At 42.1% G+C, this 18136-nt stretch overlaps 1 protein-coding gene across 1 annotated transcript in view; it reads left to right on the top strand.

The window, feature by feature from the left end:
* Window positions 1-14261: 14261 nt before the first annotated feature.
* LOC134456340 (protein-tyrosine kinase 6-like) overlaps window positions 14262-18136 on the top strand; it is a 10367-nt gene continuing 6492 nt past the window's right edge. The window contains exons 1-3 of the mRNA XM_063207710.1: window positions 14262-14730; window positions 16051-16172; window positions 17999-18136. The exon at window positions 17999-18136 is cut by the window's right edge and continues 83 nt beyond it. Of these exons, the coding sequence (XP_063063780.1) occupies window positions 14309-14730; window positions 16051-16172; window positions 17999-18136 (682 nt within the window). The 5' untranslated portion in view covers window positions 14262-14308. The remainder of the gene's footprint in view (window positions 14731-16050; window positions 16173-17998) is intronic.

Below are 18136 nucleotides of genomic sequence, written 5' to 3'. Positions count from 1 at the left end.
GGATTATTAGCAAAATGCACACAAAGTCAACCTCAAATTTCCCCATGAACAAGTTGGCCTAAGGGGTCTTACACACCAAGGCGGTAAAGCGTCGCGGAACGGCCGCGTTTTTTACCGGCGTCGGTGAAAATACATTGAAACCTATCTGTCCTTACACACCAACCGGCGGTAGTCGAGCGTCAGCGGCGTGGGAGCCGGCTCCGCGCCGCACTGCATTTGGAAAATAGAACTCGAGCGTATTTTTCACGCCGGCAACCGGCGGTGTCTCATTCAAATGAATGGCAAAGTAGCACGCTAGCTTTAGCTGTGGGGAGGGTTATGAATAGGACTGGCCGTGCACGGCGACGCTGAAAGGCAGAGAAAAACACGCCGGCTGAAAGACCGCGTCCGTCATGCGACCGTTCCGTTCTGCCTTGGTATGTTTTGGCCCTAATTGGGCGCCGCCGGGGAATCCATTGCTTATCCCCGTAATTGCAAATTGATCCTGAAATTTGAAGTAGTTTTTTGTAAGCACCAAATTAGGAACATTGGTGGTGCAGTCAGAAATATCCAAGGTGAACAACAGGGTGAACAACTGCAATAATATGACCACCAGTAGCAAATAGCAGAGCCAATGACCACAGCTCATGTATAACCGTCCATCTTATTTTGTGTAGTTTAACAGTTACGTTAATGATATGTAAATGTATTTTCTTCAATGTCCCTCCCATATGATGAAATTATACCTGGACTTAGCTGCGTGTGGTATGATGCTCTTTTGATGGAAACATTCCTTCAAAAAATGCTAACTTACTGTGATTTCCAAATCGTCCACAAAGTGGGACATGTTGCGGTGCAATTTTAGTTTGTCCGCCCACTCCTCACTCCTTGCCTGGAATGACTCCATCTTCTGTCTAAATCTTCTTTTCTGCGTCATGGTAACTTAAAACAGTTTGTACACCAAAATTACTTATTTCGATAAATACTCATGAAGCTAAACACCAAACTCAAATCGATTTCCAATGAATGTGTCCATAGGGAGACATTAAATGATAACTTCAGTCAATTTCAACATGCAGTTGTAATGCTCACACTACCCTGGACTTGTCAGTACCTGAGGGCTTTCCCCACCCTTCTTCAGTCTTTTCCAAGATCCTGGTCATTGTAATGGGGGCAGCGATTTGTTTACATTTGTATTTTTTAAACATTTTTATTTATTCCCAAAAAGACATCCAAACGGTTATGCAACCACAGCAGACAACTAGCTGTACAGCTGTACCTTTTGGGAAAATATTTGGAGTAGGCCATGTTAGTTAAAAAAAATAACAACAAAAAAACAAAAATGCTGCCCCCATTAGAATAGCTCATATCTCAGAAAGGACTGGAGTCGAAAAATGTGGCATCACCGGGTACAGAAAGTCAGGGTAGCGTGATAGACAGGTCATCAGCTGGGAAAATTAGGCCTTTCGTCCTACCGCACTTTTCTCTGTGGATTACTGATTAGAAGCCCTATTGGAAGAAATGAAAACATGGGGCCACGTCAATTTTTGCTCAGAATTCAATATGGCCGCCATTTTCCAAAATGACTTGTTTTCATGCATTATTACATTGTACTATAAGGTGATATTCATGAACGATGAACTACTTTCAGCACTATTCTGTCCTATTTCCTTACATACATGTTTACAAAGGTTGACTAAACTAAAAGAAATGAAACACAGACAAAAGTGCGGTAGGACGAAAGGCCTAATTTTCCCAGCTGATGACCTGTCTATGAGCAATACATCAGCAGATTGAAATTGACTGAAGTGGTCCTTTAAGTGAATAAGATTCTAATTTAAACTATGCATTAATGATTTGAAAGTTTACACTTAGTAACCCACATTAAATCTACCTTTTATCAATTCAGTGGAACATACTTTCCCTAAGATCAAAATAAGTGGTTTAAAAAATAGTTCTTACAGTATATCACGAAAGTGAATACACCCCTCACAGTTTTGCAGATTTTTGAGTATATCTTTTCATAGGAAAGCATTACAGAAATGTAACTTTGACACAATGATTAGTGACCTTTTAACAACATATTTAACCGCTTAAATTTCTTGTTCACTCAGAAAAAAACAAAATACAGCCATTTATGTTTGAACATGTAGTCACAAAAGTGAGTACACCCCAGATTAAAATCCGAATCGTCTCAAAATGAAACGAAATGAAAAGGGAGGTCATCAGTGTGCGTTAAAACCTTTCTTTGCATTGAACTTTTACATTTTGAGTCTGCATCTGGCTTAAACACATTAGTGTGAGATTTGAATGCAATCCTATGGAGAATATCATGATCTGCTTTAGTAGTCACAGTGCATGTTGACATGCATGTTTCTTTTAGGTGTATTTCAGATTGCCAATGTTGACAGCATTCATGCATCCCCAAACCATGTCAGTCCCACTACCATGCTTGGCTTATGAGAGGATACACCTTTTTTGTAAAACTCACTTATTTACCACCACACATGCTTGATACCCTAAAGCAGTGATTCTCAAAGTGTGGTCCGGGGACCACTAGTGGTCCGCGACAGAGCTCAGGTGGTCCGCGAGGGGATTTCTACTTTTCCAAGACAAGCTAGCAGTAGGCTATATTTGAAGAGTTCAGATGCAAAACCCCCTAAGTGCCATTTCAGAAAATAATCTTAATTATTTTTTATTTAATACAAAGCTATCAAAATTGCATACTTTTTAATTGTAATTATGTAATATAACTATTTGTATGTATTATCAAGTACATGAATGCAAACCAAACCAACAACGGGGTTCTCTAAAAATATAGAAGTGCAGGTCTTCAGAAACGGAGTTAGGGGGTTTTGCATCTGAACTCTTCATTTGTAACATGTTTTCAACACAATAAGACAGGCTTATAATGTGAATAAAAAGTAAGTGATCTGCATAAAAATTAGCAGTGTCAAATTAGCATCCATCAACTGCCAATTCAGTTGAGAGGTGGTCCCTGATAATTTTTGGGGGGGACAAAGTGGTCCTCGGTCTGAAAAAGTTTGAGAAACACTGATCTAAAGCAAATTTGTTTATCTTGGTCTCTTCAGATCACACAACATGGTTCCAGTGATTCATATCATTGGTCTGTTCATCTCTCTTGAGACCAAGATAAACAAATTTGCTTTAGATGGTGTCAAGCATGTGTGGTGGTAAACAAGTGAGTTTTACAAAAAAGGTGTATCCTCTCATAAGCCAAGCATGGTAGTGGGACTGACATGGTTTGGGGATGCATGAATGCTGTCAACATTGGTAATCTGAAATACACCTAAAAGAAACATACATGTCAACATGCACTGTGACTACTGAAGCAGATGATGATATTCTCCATAGGATTGCATTCAAATCTCACACCAATCTATTTAAGCCAGATGCAGACTCAAAATGTAAAAGTTCAATGCAAAGAAAGGTTGAAACGCACACTGATGACCTTCCTTGTCATCCCTTTTCATTTCGTTTCATTTCGAGACGATTCGAGCCAACATAGCCCCTTCTCTACCGGATTTTAATCTGGGGTGTACTCACTTTTGTGAGTACATGTTCAAACATTAATGGCATTAATTGTTTTTTTCTGAGTGAACAAGAAATTTAAGCGGTTAAATATGTTGTTAAAAGGTCACTAATCATTGTGTCAAAGTTACATTTCTGTAATCCTTTCCTATGAAAAGATATACTCAAAAATCTGCAAAACTGTGAGGGGTGTATTCACTTTCGTGATATACTGTAAGTCTTTTCTCCAGGTAGAAGGGGTGCACCTGTTCATTCATCTTGTCATGAATATTAATAAATAAACCAATATTTACTAATATAACTAAAGGACGGTAGGTTTTGCAGCTAAAAATGCCCATTTCTGGAATTTAAAAAAATAGCGGACCATGTGTGACGGAGGTCATCTTGCACCTGTTCATCCCCCTCGGGGATCAACGTCCCATGCCAACTCTGCTAGTTGGCCTACGTTACACTCTCCCCCTTAAACCTCACTCCCATCCGGGTCACGGCACCACTGTGACGGAGGTCATTTTGCACCTGTTCACTACCCTCGGGGATCGAACGTGCAACCTCATAAACTACAATGGTCCAGCCATGGGAGATACAGCACGATAGCGCTGGACCAAGAGACTAGTCTCCCGGCCCAATGGCATCAACACATCAACACTGTATGAGGCTTTGGGAGGGAGGTTTGGGGTCAGCTCTAGCCCATTGGTCCCACAGCCTGTTGATCCCACAGCTTATTCTTACTGCTCCATGTTCCTACTTTTTAAAGAAATTATTCAAATTCCATTTTATTTTGTTTTCTATATATTTATTTCTGTTTACAATCTGTTTATGTGTCATTTTTATTTTGTCTCTCTGTACAGTGTCCTTGAGTGTTTGTTTTGACAACTGCATGCTCCCACATTTCATAGAGCCTAAATTTTAATAGATTGTTAGAAATGTGAGAACATGGAGCAGCAGTAATAACGCTGTGGGACCAATGAGCTGTGGGAACATAGACACGCTCCCGGAGGTTTTACCAACGTTCCACGCCAACTCTGCTATACCCGCCATTACACATGGACAAGATCCCGTTTTCGTGCATGTAAAATGCAATTTTCCCAGTCATAAGGAATACTTGGAATGTAATGGCGTTATTTTTTCTGAAAATAAAAATAAAAAATAAATTAAAAAGGTAACATTTGTGAACGGACAGCGTAAATTCTGGAAATAAACTTGCACCGTGCACCTTTAGGGGTTGGCAGAGTGGTTGTTTTAAAAAGCACCGTCCTCTGAGTATAACTTAGAAATAACTACTAGGGTGCTTTGTATTCGGTCATTCGATGGCAGTTTTCCCTCTGGATGGAAAAATGCATTATCAGCAACTATGACTTTCAAAAGTATTTCCACTTGAGTGATGAAGGTAGATTAATTCATGTGATGTAGGAAGGATTAAGTATCAATAACAAAAATCATCACTTTGGCAATTTGTATAAGCACGGGGGAAGTGGCCTTTCGTGAGCCAGTGGGTTTTTTACTCCTTATTTTGAGACCCAGTGAGTACATATGTTGTAACTGATGGGGAAATGCAAGACGAAATGAATGAACATAAATCCCTCAAGATATACTGGAATCTCTATGGTACTTGCGAGCTTGTGGGCTATTGTAAGCTAGGTTGCTGTTCCTATCCTATTGTAAACTAGATTGCTGATCCTCTCCGCAAGCGGTTAGCGTTTTAGCAAAAGCGACCACAATTGCATGCATAAAGGAATCGGACCCAGAAAGCATGTGACGGACGATCGTTCGTGATGTCACCGAACAAATCATAGTAGAACCATAAAACAAATTCCTTTTATTCCGTATATGCACCAGTGTTAATTTCGTCAGCTTTTTTTTATTTAGTCTTAGTCACAATGACGAAAATCAATTTTAGTCTTAGTCATATTTTAGTCATTGCCTTCCCAATTTAGTCTTAGTCTTAGTCAAAATGACAAAATTTTAGTCATAGTCAAATTTTTGTCATTTTAGTCATTTGTCAACATTTCAAATTTTAGTCATTTTAGTCAATATTGTGGTGTAAAATAAATAACCTACAATGGCTATTGTTATTTCAGAAATTATTACTAATATAGCCTATTGCAGCAAATATTCACCTTGTTACTTGGTCATTTTCCACCAAAACCCAAATCAGTCATTTCAACATCATAGAGCAAAAGAGCATCACGCGCGCGCGTACACACTAGAGCGTGGCTCGGGCCGGTTTTTTCTGTCCGAGCCCGGCCCTCAGCCGACAGAAAAGTGATCAACCCCGACCCGAGCCCGAGACTAATTAAAATGTTTGTGTCCGAACCCGTCCGAAGCCCGAGACCACTGTAATAACAACAGAACCTGTGCGCAAGCAATATTTTCTATGTGGCCTCCTTCATACTCAAAATAGCACGTGATAAATAGCCAGGATAGGCAACTAGGATGAGGCAATTTGCTATAATTTAGTTACGCACGCATAGTAAGTATAAACACACGCATACATGTGACAGCGCACCTTATGTTTCTTTCGGTTAGACCAGAGATGTTGGGTGCTGTGATCAAATGCATGGGAGGGGCGTGAGAGGATAAGAAAGGCGAAAACTAACGAATACGGTTTGGATGCAGTCAGCGCGGCTATGGACGCATTTGTTACGTTACTGTTAGTGCAAATAAATCCCCGCGAGCCGGTGAAGATGCCACTCCTTGTCGTTAAGAAGGATGGGCTATAAGTTCACCCCGAAGAACAGTAGCCTGTTCGGCCCTCCAAGAGAATGTCATTTCCCCTGATGTCCATGCGGTCAATATAAAATCAGGAAAGGTTGCACGCGCATAGTTACAACTGTAGGCTACAGTAAAAGTGACAAGAATTAAGAACCTACGTGAAGGACATGAAATGTCACAGCGGACAAAGTAGTAACAGGAAACCTCTTCGCCCCTACCTTAGGCAACTCCACGTAGCGTGTGCGTCTTCTTTAATCCATATTATGCTCCTTGCTACCCCTTGCTGGAAATGTAATCCTTGGCGAGCAATGCAGTGACAAACTTCGTCATTTTATGTTCAACATTTAAGACAGCACCGAAGGCATGCTAAAACATAGCCTACACTAGGCCTACAACAAAAGACCACGCGTTCACTGACAACTGTATTTGGCGCAAGCAAGTTGACTCGGCATTCCTGCTCGGCTGACTGGGAGTGAGCGTCCATGTTGCCACTGGTAACTGGCGCGTGCATACAGCCAATAATAATCACTCGCACGAGTAGCCTACCAACATTTTCATTTATGCATATTCAATTACTTATTTTTTAATCACAAAACTGCCGTTTGCATGAACTGAAACGTTTCCTCTGATTGCTTACAATTTTCACAATGTCTGTTTGGTTCAAGCCCGAGCCCGACCCGAGTCCGACAGATATTCTATTTTTTTTGTCCGAGTCCGGCCCGGCCCGTCGGGTTCCGACCCGGCCCGTCGGGCTTCGGTCGGGTTGCCATGCTCTGGTACACACACACACTTCCAGGTGCAGGCTGCTCGCTCTCTCTCTCTCTCTCTCTCTCTCTCTCTCTCTCTCTCTCGTGCATTAGAAGCTGCTGCATATTATTTGATTTTGAGTTTGATCACGGAGGAAGCTACATGCTCTTCTTCACCTGACCGCGTGACTTAAAGCCTGCAGATTGCCGGCAGTGGGAAGAACAGACATTCCAAGTCTCCATGAAGTTCAAGAAGTCTCCCTGATAGTGGCTTCCCGATGACCACGAGTCAGATAAAATATTGCTGATGTTAGACTATGCAAGTTAGCGTTTTTTGTTTTCAATTGGCAATGCGAGCAGAGAACGATAATGACTTGTGCGGCATGCGTGGAATAGGCTTAAATAGATTGCGCGAGCATACTTCGTATGCCCTGCAAAAGTCCCAGGAAAAATAGTTAGGCAGGGGTATGCAGACTGGACGATAGAAAGGACATGTACCTACAAATATTTAAACACTAATGCTGTTTTGTTTGTCGGGGGTGTCGAGGCTCGATAAGCATGACCCTGAAAAGATGCTGTCGACTTCCTTGGGTATTTTAGCGTTGCTCTCGACGAGAACAAGTTTCAAATCTCAACAGTTGAAAACTCCTTAGCGATCGCCCATCCATTGATTCTTTTCAAAACTACAGTAGCCGTGCCTCTGTTTAGACTAGATATGTACAGGATCCAAGATCCGGTTCCGGATCCGGCAGGATAATAGGGTTTTTCAGACTATCCGGATCCGGCAGGATCTTAAGCAGTGGATCCAGTATCCGGCAGTTACCTAAAAATCAGGATCTGGGGCATCTCTACATTTTATGTAGCCTAGGCTTTTCAGTCAGTCTTCCACAACCCCAATCGCTGCATGGAGTGAAAGCCCTTTGGAAGCGGCCGTTGAAGGCAGTGTGGCAGTAAGCCCATGAGTCTTAAAAATAGTTTAGTATAGCCAACGTAATAAAAAGGGCCCACGTGTGCGAGTTGGCTATGTGTTTCAACCCTTTCGTAGGATCCGGTATCCGGTTCCGGATCCGGCAGGATCTTAAGCAGTGGATCCGATATCCGGCAGGATTCTAAAAATCAGGATCGGGTGCATCTCTAGTTTAGACAGACCAACTAGAGATGCAATAACCTATGAAGTTCAAGACACTTTGGCCTATATTACAATTACAAATGACAAATTAATTATAAATAATTATAATTTTTAATGTCCATTCGTCCATGGCTTGTAAATTTCGTCTCGTCTTAGTCTCCTTGACGAAAATATATTTTATTTTCGTCATATTTTTATTTGCTGGAGGCAATTTTTAGTGCGTCATCGTCTCGTCATCATCAAGAGAAAAAAGGGCGTTGACGAAATATTTTCGTCATCGTCGTGGTTGACGAAACTAACACTGATATGCACACGAGCTGAAATTTGGCTCGGAGACATTCGTTGATAGTTGCCATGTGGCCCTAGAGCGTAGTTTTAGTTTGGGTGCGGGGGCTTCCAGTGTCCACGCGCGGTACCTCTAGCCTACGGTCAGGGATGCTGACAGGGGGGAGAAGGGGGGCTGTACATTGTATGAATTGCGTAGAGGGGCCCTTTCAATACCCCGGAGCATTGTACAAACCAAGACACTCCAAGACACCAGGGGTCTGTTTCTCGAAAGCGTCTTTGCTAACGACGGTAGCAACGTCCTTCGTAATATTGGATGAGTTCAAAGCATTCGACTGCATTCAGTTTAATTATCTGTTCACAGCCCTGCAGAAATTTGGTTTCACTTCTAACTTTATCTCCTGGATAAAGGTCTTGTACTCAGCGCCACAGGCCGCAGTCCGTACAAATTGTGTTATTTCAAAATACTTCCCCCTACTGCGAGGTACAAGACAGGGATGCCCTCTGTCCCCTTTGTTGTTTGATCTGGCAATTGAGCCACTTGAAGTCGCTCTTCGGCAGCGGGATGACTTTAGGGGTGTTGAACGTGGAGGCCTCACACATAAATTGTCCCTCTTTGCAGATGACCTGCTCCTGTATTGTTCAGATCCTCTTTCATCAGTTCCTGTTGTTCTGAATATCATTGATTCGTTTGGCAAGGTATCGGGCTATAAAATCAACCCAGCTAAAAGCATAATTTTCCCTATCAATGTAAGTGCGTCCCTTCTCCCTTTAAGACAACTGCAGTTTCAAATAGCAACTGATTCCTTTACCTATCTTGGTGTGTGTGTCACGAGACAGTTTACAGACTTGTACAAAAATAATCTACACCTGCCCTTGGCAAGGCAATAGAAGACATGAAGCGGAGGGAAGGCCTCCCTACATCACTGGCGGGTAGGATTAATTCTGTAAAGATGGTTATGCCAAGACTCTTATATTTTTTTAACACAGTCCCCACATTCATTCCTAAATCTTTTTTCAAAGAGCTGAACAAGCACATTTCCGCATTTATATGGAACAAGAAAATCCCACGAGTCCGCAGGTCTCTTTTAGAAAAATCAAAGTCAGACGGTGATCTGGCATTACCCAATTTAATGCATTACTACTGGGCTGCTAATATACAGAAAGTGACATTTTAATATACAGAAAGTCTTCATTTAAAGATGAGGATGGGCCTGACTGGTGCCTCATGGAACGTTAGGCTTGTGGGTCGACTGATGCTGTTTCACTTGTTTGCTCTCCTTTGCCACTTAATATAAAATCCCATTCAGATAAACCCATTGTATCCTGTACTTTAAATATCTGGAAACGGTTTAGAGTTCACTTTGGCTTTAAACAAACAATCGTGAACATGCCAATAATTCGTAACCCCTTCTTTAAACCGGTGCTTATGGACTCAGCCTTCCACATTTGGTTCCAGAGAGGTCTCAAAAGCATTGCTGATTTGTTTCAACACTCAATATTTGTATCCTTTGATTCCCTGGTCCAAAAATATGACATTTCGAGATCGCACTTCTTTAGGTATCAAGGTATCACCAGCCCCTCTCTCAGCCATGTCAAGGAGGCATGGGAGAATGAATTACAACTAGATTTCAGACACTGAGTGGCAAGCAGCAGTAGAAAAAGTACATGAGTCATCACTCTGTATAAGACACGGGTTAATCCAGTTTAAAGTCCTCCATCGTCTACATTTTTGTATAAGCAAACTTGCGAATATATTTCCAGATACAGACCCAACTTGTCATACTCTGACCCATATGTTTTTCACTTGCCAGTCTATTGCCCCCTTTTGGTCTTCCATATTTGATTCGATTTCCCATATGTGTGGACAAAAAATCACTCCTAATCCACTGACAGCCATTTTTGGTGTGGTGCCAGAGGAATTCCCCATCTCTAACAGTCACTCACAAGCCATATCTTTTGCTCTCCTAGCTCGCCGTCTCATCCTTCTTAATTGGAAACACAGGTCTCCACCTTCACATGGCCAGTGGGTCAAAGAAGTCATGACGCATCTAAAACTAGAGGAACTTAGGTTCAGAATCAGAGGCTTCTCTAAGAAGTATAGAAAGGTTTGGCAGCCGTTTCTTATGCATATCAGCACTATCCCCGCTGCAAATCTGATGGATTAAATTAAAGCCTGACTCCCCACCCCTGACCCTTTTCCTTTTAATTTATTAATTCATTTCTATTTTCTTATTGTTTTTGATTATTATTATCTTTTCACTTATATTTTGCTTACTAACGTAAGCTTATTATTCCTTTATTAGTAGTATTAGTAGTATTATTTATAGTACTGTTATTATTATTATTATTTTTTTTTTCCATTTTTACTCCAATATGTGTTTCTAGAAGTGTGTGTGTGTGTGTGTGTGTGTGTGTGCGCACGCGCGCAAGCGGGAGAGAGAGACAGAGCGAACCCTAGGTTTTTAAAATGATCTCAGTTATCTCACATTCGTGGATCAACTTGAATGGTGAGTTGTTACTAGACAAAATGTTTCTGTGCTTGTTGTTTGATCCTACTGACACGATATGTGTATGAATCTCAATAAAAAAGAATTGAACTGAGTTATTATTTTTTCCCTACCACTTCTTCAATATGAGAGGTCTTAAAAATATACAACACATCTTCAAATACTGGGAAAGAATAAAAACTAGCTCAGTCATTAGTTGCCATTTTGAGTCCAAATGTCACATCCATAACGCTGGAACTGCCCTGTGTAAGACCCCTTAGGGTTAGGTTTAGGGTTAAGGTTAGGGTTAAGAATAGGGACACCATTGGAGGAAGGGAGAGATGACATGAAGCTGACACAACGACAGGGCTCCCCTCCCGGAATGCACGCTGTTTGGGTCACTCGCGCTCTCTCTCTCGCCCTTTCTCTCACCCACTCCCGTAGCCTACGGACGACAGTGAGCGTTGCCCAACCACGAAAAACGAGGCTATCTCGTGACGGCACCACGACTCTTACAGTTGATATTTTCGCGAGACTGAACTCGTGGTGCGCATGTGCAGAGCAGATAGTGCAGAATCAGAATGGTGTTCTTACAGGACCATTTTAATTTTTCCCACGATGTCTTCCACACGGATCTGTATAGGCTAAGACTGGATATGTTGCAGTGTTTCCCATACATTAAGGAAACTATGGCGCACCGCCATAGTTTAAATTTGGCCGCCATAGTTTCGAAAATGTTTAAAAAAAATGTTTAAAAAAATGTTTTTTAAACGATTTCCGTTTTCTATTAAATGATTTGAAAACCGATTTCCTGCGCATTTTCCTCCTGGAGTAAATACATCCTATAGAGAAAACCATGAGTGCTTGAAAGACAGAGGGCTCAAAAGCCTAGTCAAGTTGTTGGGAGCAATAAAAAACCTTGAGAGAAGGGACAGTTGGGATGAGATTACTGACACTCCCCAGGCTTTGTTATACTGAGTTAGGCAACAGGCCTTCATTGACACAGCAGAGGAGACATCGGGCTGCATATAGAAATTAATGTGTAATGAATGTGTATAGACATAAATGTGTATTATGTTTGTTCAGCCCTTTTACCCTTTTATGGGAGGAATTTTGAAAAACTGGCCCTGTGACCAGCACCCCTCATGTAGAATGTGTACGCCTATGTGTGTTGGGGAAAAGGTATAGCCTACTCTCTTAGACCATTTTTGTGAACAATTTTGAACAATTTCACAGTGCTCCTAAATTCTTGTCTGTGCTCCTTTTTTTTTTTAACGCCGCGTGAACCCCCCCGCCCATTGTCCAGCGTGAACCACCCCAACAAAAAAATCCCCGCTGCCCCCATAGTTTCCAAAAATTCTGTGGGAAACACTGTGTTGTCTACGCTACCCTCAACGGGAGCTGAATATCCGGAGATAGACCATTTCAGCTCAGCCAGCTGGCTCACCCATTGCATTGGGTTCTTTTCAGGTGACCATAGCTCCCTGAAATTTCAATCAATTTTCAAAAGGTTTGGTTTTGTACGGTATTAATTAATTAATTATATTTAATTCATTATATTATTAATTAAGTTTGTAAGCGAGAGTGTTTTTGTTTCCCATAAATGCTGACATATTAGCTTAGTAGAGTAGAGTGATTTTATTGATCTGGAAGGAAATGAAGGTGTCTGTCAGTTTACATAAATACACAAATACAAAACATACACAAAGACCTTATACACATAATTGTACATTACAGTAAAAGTATACCACACTCTTGAGTACCATCGCACATGCTCTCTCTCACACACACATACCGGTTCACACATGCTCTTTCCCAAGTAAGATATACGTAGCCTACTTGTGTTATAACAGTGAAATATACTGTTATTTTTTTCAAGTGAGACATACTTGTGTTACAGCAGTGAGACATAGTGCTATTTTTTACCGTGTAGAATTAAACAGATAGGAGTGAGTGACCGAATTGTTTCCACGCTGTTCGTCCCCTTTGGGGCCACGAACTCACCACCTCGCCAAGGCATCGGTTCGGCAATGGGAGGCACAGCACGAGACCGCTGAGCTAAAGGACAGGTACCATAGCCCGCTACCACACTGTATTGAGGCTTTGGGAGGGAGGTTTTACTAATGTTCCACGCCACACTCTGCTAGTTGGCCTCCGTTACTCTCTCCCCCCTAAACCTCACTCCCATCCCAGGTAAACGGCACCAGTGTGACCGAGGTGTTCCCGCGCAGTTCGTCCCCTTGGGGCCGCGAACTCACCACCTCATCAACGCCTGGGTTTGGCAATGGGAGGCACAGTACCAGACCGCTGAGCTTCAGGGCCGGTCTGATAGCCCAATGCTACGGCACTGTATTGAGGCTTCGTGAGGGAGGTTTTACTAACTTTCCACGCCACACTGCTATTTCGCCTCCGTTACAGCCACACCTTGCATCAAACTTTTTTCAACACTGGATGCACACTGAGGAAGGCACACGCCGAAACGCGTCTGTACTCAAAAAAACAAAACAAAACCCAGTTTGATTCAAGGTGCGCCCGTTTCTGTTGACTTTTATCGTTTTATTAGGGCCAGCACCCTCAAAATTAATCAAGGAACCTTGAGTGAAGCCTGCTACCTGCCATAATTGATACAGTGTAGGATCACAATCTAATTCTGACCTGTCGTGGTGGAGGTGTGCTCTCCGAGCACTTTTCTAGTTCTGAATGAACTTGTCGTCTTCATGTTTAATGAAACACATTTATAGTCAATTATTACATTACATTGCACTTAGCTGACACTTTTTATCCAAAGCGATTTACAGCTATTAAGATACAGGGTATTGGTTACAATCCCTGGAGCAATGTGGGGTTAGGTGCCTTGCTCAAGGGCACTTCAGCCATGGACAGAGGTGTAGGGAGAGTGGGATTTGCCCCACATAGTGAAATATTAACACATCTGCACATATTTGGCCTTTTGATTTTTTTTATAGGGCAAGGTGCAAGGGACTCTCAGCTTCACCTATGCTGAAAGAACAGCAGGCATCAATTTAAACACTGGGTGGTGCCAGGGAGCGCGCACACGACAGAACCAGATCTGCCTCTTCTTGAGAGTTCCTTCCCTATCAGCTGGTATAGAGCGCCTGCTTCCATCAAATGCGTTTAACTTCGGGATGACAACTCTAAACTTAATTCAATCACACATAGAGGCTATACCGATGAAGGAAACTGGTTAAGTTTAAAATATAGACAACCCTAGTCCATCAGGGTTCCTTCATCTTTTTAGGGACCAACCAATGGTTTCCCACAGATCCAGTCGCAGTCTTTACATAAATGCCAATCATACCTCGCATTCCATAACCACAGCACAACGCACACATGCCAAATCTAGTTCCGAGTCTGACGCGCCAAGCCAAACGACGCTCCAGCTATGAATTATCAGTATGTCTAAATTTGTAATGCCACAAATTATCTGGCCAAGTTTTTCTGAGAGTTACACTTACTGCTGTTGTCCGTGTACATATGGTAGAGGAAATGACAGAGATGATGGCCATTCAAACGCTGGCGAGGAAACTGATGAAGAACCGAAGAAGTACATTCCTCACAACTCTGTGAAACTGCAGACGAACTATGTGCCCCAAACAGCATCTTCACCAGGTGATTGTTTGGGTATCTACAAGGCTCTGTGGCCATTCGAGGCTCGGGCACAAGAGGAGATCTCTTTCGCAGAAAATGACTTATTCCGGGTGACGGAGCGTGCAGGAGACTGGTGGAAAGCGGAGAAGCTTGCCGACGGGGTTGTCGTAGGCAGCGGCGTTGTGCCCTACAACTACCTTGTCAAGGTGGAGACACTTGACGCTCAGCCGTAAGTAGCCTACATTAGAAAAAACCCAAAAACAAACATAACAACAAGTTGACTTATTGTAAGTAGCAAATTGTTTTACGACTCACTATGCGTATTGACGACTGTGTGACACACAGGCAACGTACAGTCCACGCCAATAATGACACAGCTTTTGAAAAGTAAAAAAAAAGCGATATTTCCATAAACACACAAGTTAATTCAGAAATGTAAATTAAGTAAGTTTAACACAACATCTATGAAGCTTAACAGAGAAAAGTAAAATAAATAATTTTATTTTTATTTTCTTTGATATTGGGGTGGTGCAAATGTTAGTGGAAAATGGACCAAAAAAATATCATTTAAGTTATATAATTAACTTAACGTTTTAAGCCTAAGCTTCACAGATGTTGTATTAAACTTACTCTATCTCTATGCCCTTTTTGAAAATAACTTATGTTACTAAAATGGGTGTAGTATTTATTGGTTTGCACTGTATAAGCTATGTGGGTATGCACAGATAGGGATGCTAAAGCACCTGCCCCTCTGCCCTACTGGACAAAAATGCCCTTTTGAGCATTTTTCTTTATTTCTTTTTTTCTTAACTGTACTGTAGTCCATGTTGACGTGATCATCTAAAAATACTTGATTGTGCTAATAATGCCCCAATAACATAACCTATAGCCTAGTAAGGTAACCGGAAATTCCATAACGCCCTATGTCTGTGCACACCATGTTTATTATAATACCTGAGCCACATTAGGATAATTACAATAATTTCCCTCACTATGAAATACAGTAAATTGAGTGCACAGGTGTTGTGGCAAGCAGCCATGGCCTAATCATGGAAGGTAGTCTTTTATCAGAGGATTGCTAGTTGGAATACCTAACTCATCAGTGGGGGAAAATATGTGTCTTCATCCATGTCAGAAGTGCTCTTGAGCGAGGCCTTACCCCACCTAACCCCAGACAGCTCCAGGAACTGTAACCAATACCCTAGAAAAACTGGAAGTCGCTTTTGATAATCGTGTAAGCGAAAGCAAAACCTTTCACACAAGTAACTTCACTGAGTAACTGGTCTGCAGTTACTACAGAGCAATGCACCGGATTCTGCGCTGGTTCGATCAAATGTGAGGAGTTTCTGTAACAACGTCAAGCCACCTCATTAGGCACAATGGAATCTGGTGTAACTGCTATATAATAAGATGTGCTGGTGTAGTAGATACACCATTACTTTACTTTGTTCAGTTCTGCATGTAAGTGTCTAATAATGTAATAATGAAAAATATACTACTAATCTTACAAACTAAGAAGGTGTCTGGTGTCTTTATGTTTGTGTCCCAGGTGGTATTTCGGAAAGCTGAGTCGATTTGAATCCCAGAAACTCCTCCTCACATCTGGGAATCCTGAAGGCACATTCCTGGTGCGCCTCAGCGAAAAGGATGACGTGGGATATGTCTTATCTGGTACCGGTACTCTCAATTCTATATAGATAAAAGCAAAATATCCAGATGATCAGATCACTGATGTACAGTATCAATGATGGCCTAACTGTTAGGGAATTGGTCCTGGAAATGGAAATGCATGTTTAAATCCTGAAATGGTTAGGAAGTTTGTGTTGGGATTAGTAGATTGCCAGGTCAAATCCTGAACCATTAGGAATAATGTGGTCTGCTCTCATACACTAGGGTCGCCATTGTGGGCTCCCCCCTTGCACGGGTGAGGCACACATGCAATTTTGTTGCGTGCAGTGTGCAGTGCACACTTGTGTGCTGTGGAGTGCTGTGTCACAATGACAATGGGAGTTGGAGTTTCCCAGTTGGGCTTTCACTTTCACTTCACATACGTGTACACCCTCATCAGCCCTTGAGCAAGTGTAACAGATGCCAACTAGCAAAACTTTAGTAAACCTCCCTCCCGAAGCCTGATACAGTACCGGTAGTGCTGAGCTATTGGCCTGGACATTAAGTTGGACGCTATCGTGCTGTGCCTCCCATGCCCAAACTGGAGTGTTGACTGATGAGCTAAAGGTCCAGACCGATAGCTCAGCAGCACTATCTTATACGGTATGAGGCCACTAATGTTCTATCGAACTCAGCTAGTTAGCATCCGTTACACTCATCCCCCTAAACCTCACTCCCATGCAGGTCACAACACCAGTGGAATTGAGGTGATCCTGTGCTAGATCCTGTGCGCCAACCCACAACCAGTGGTGTAGTCTACGTAGAAGTAGAACGCGGGTATACACATTATACCCACTTAAAATTCATCCATTATTTAGAATAGCACAAATACAGTATACCCACCTCAAAAAATGCTCAACTATACAGTATACCCACCACCAAAAACTACACCACTGCCCGCAACCTACGCGGTATCATGCTGTGCCTCCAATGCCCAAACTGGAAGTTTGTCGGTTGAGCCCAGACTGGCAAACTAGTACAGGATCACCTCAGTCACACCTTTCCACACCTTATGAATATAACTCCAGTATATATAAAGTTAATCAATACCCTATCCAAACAAATGTACTTTGTAGTTTGCTTTGGATGGAAACGTCTTATAAAGACTGGGTGAGGGTGTGTGTGTGGACTGTCCAATACAATCTTCACCCCTATTACACTCAGTACACTGCCTGCTTTGTGATCATCTAACCCACTGTCTTCATGCACCTTAGCAGAATTTATGTTCTGCCTTGATTACCGTGTAATACACCTTTTTTCTCTTGCTTCTACATCACAATGCTATATCATAGATGTATCTGTCAACACTTATTTCTGGTCATTTTTATCTTGTCTACCTCAACTCTCAGAGTATGTTTTTTTGCACATTTGTCCAATCTGAATATGTCTTTCTTTAGTTTTTATTTTTCCCATCCCTGACTTTAGTCTACAGTTCACACAAGGAACAGCGCGACACTGCTTCTTCACAGTTCACCACTTTTTTTCTTTTTTCTTTGGTGCTGACGTTTCGGCACTAGGCCTTCATCAGAGTCAGCAAACGTCAGCACCAAAGAAAAAAGAAAAAAAGTGGTGAACTGTGAAGAAGCAGTGTCGCGCTCTTCCTTGTGTGAACTGAAGACTGAAGTACCTTGAAAAGCTGCACCTGCTGAAGAAGAAACCTTCGAGGTGTGCGGGCTCTCATTAAAAAAAAAACATCCCTGACTTTACCTGTGTTATGTGTATTTATGTAAGCTACTTGGCACCAGAATTTCCCCTCGGGGATCAATACAGTTACTCTACTCTATAAGTGTAATGCAATGTGATGTCATCGCATCTATTTTACCCGACAGTGAGGAGTGATGGTGGTCAGGTGAAGCATTTCAAGATCCAGGAGGAGAAAATGGAGGCAAAGGAGAGAGGAGAGGAGGGTGGAGAGAAAGGAGAGGAGGAGGAGGCAAGCTGTTTCTATGTGGATAGGGTCCAGCTGT

This window comes from Engraulis encrasicolus, chromosome 10 (assembly GCF_034702125.1).
Source record: "Engraulis encrasicolus isolate BLACKSEA-1 chromosome 10, IST_EnEncr_1.0, whole genome shotgun sequence".
NCBI lineage: Eukaryota > Metazoa > Chordata > Actinopteri > Clupeiformes > Engraulidae > Engraulis > Engraulis encrasicolus.
Note: the sequence above shows the minus strand (reverse complement) of the source record. Positions and strands in the feature narration are given on the sequence as shown.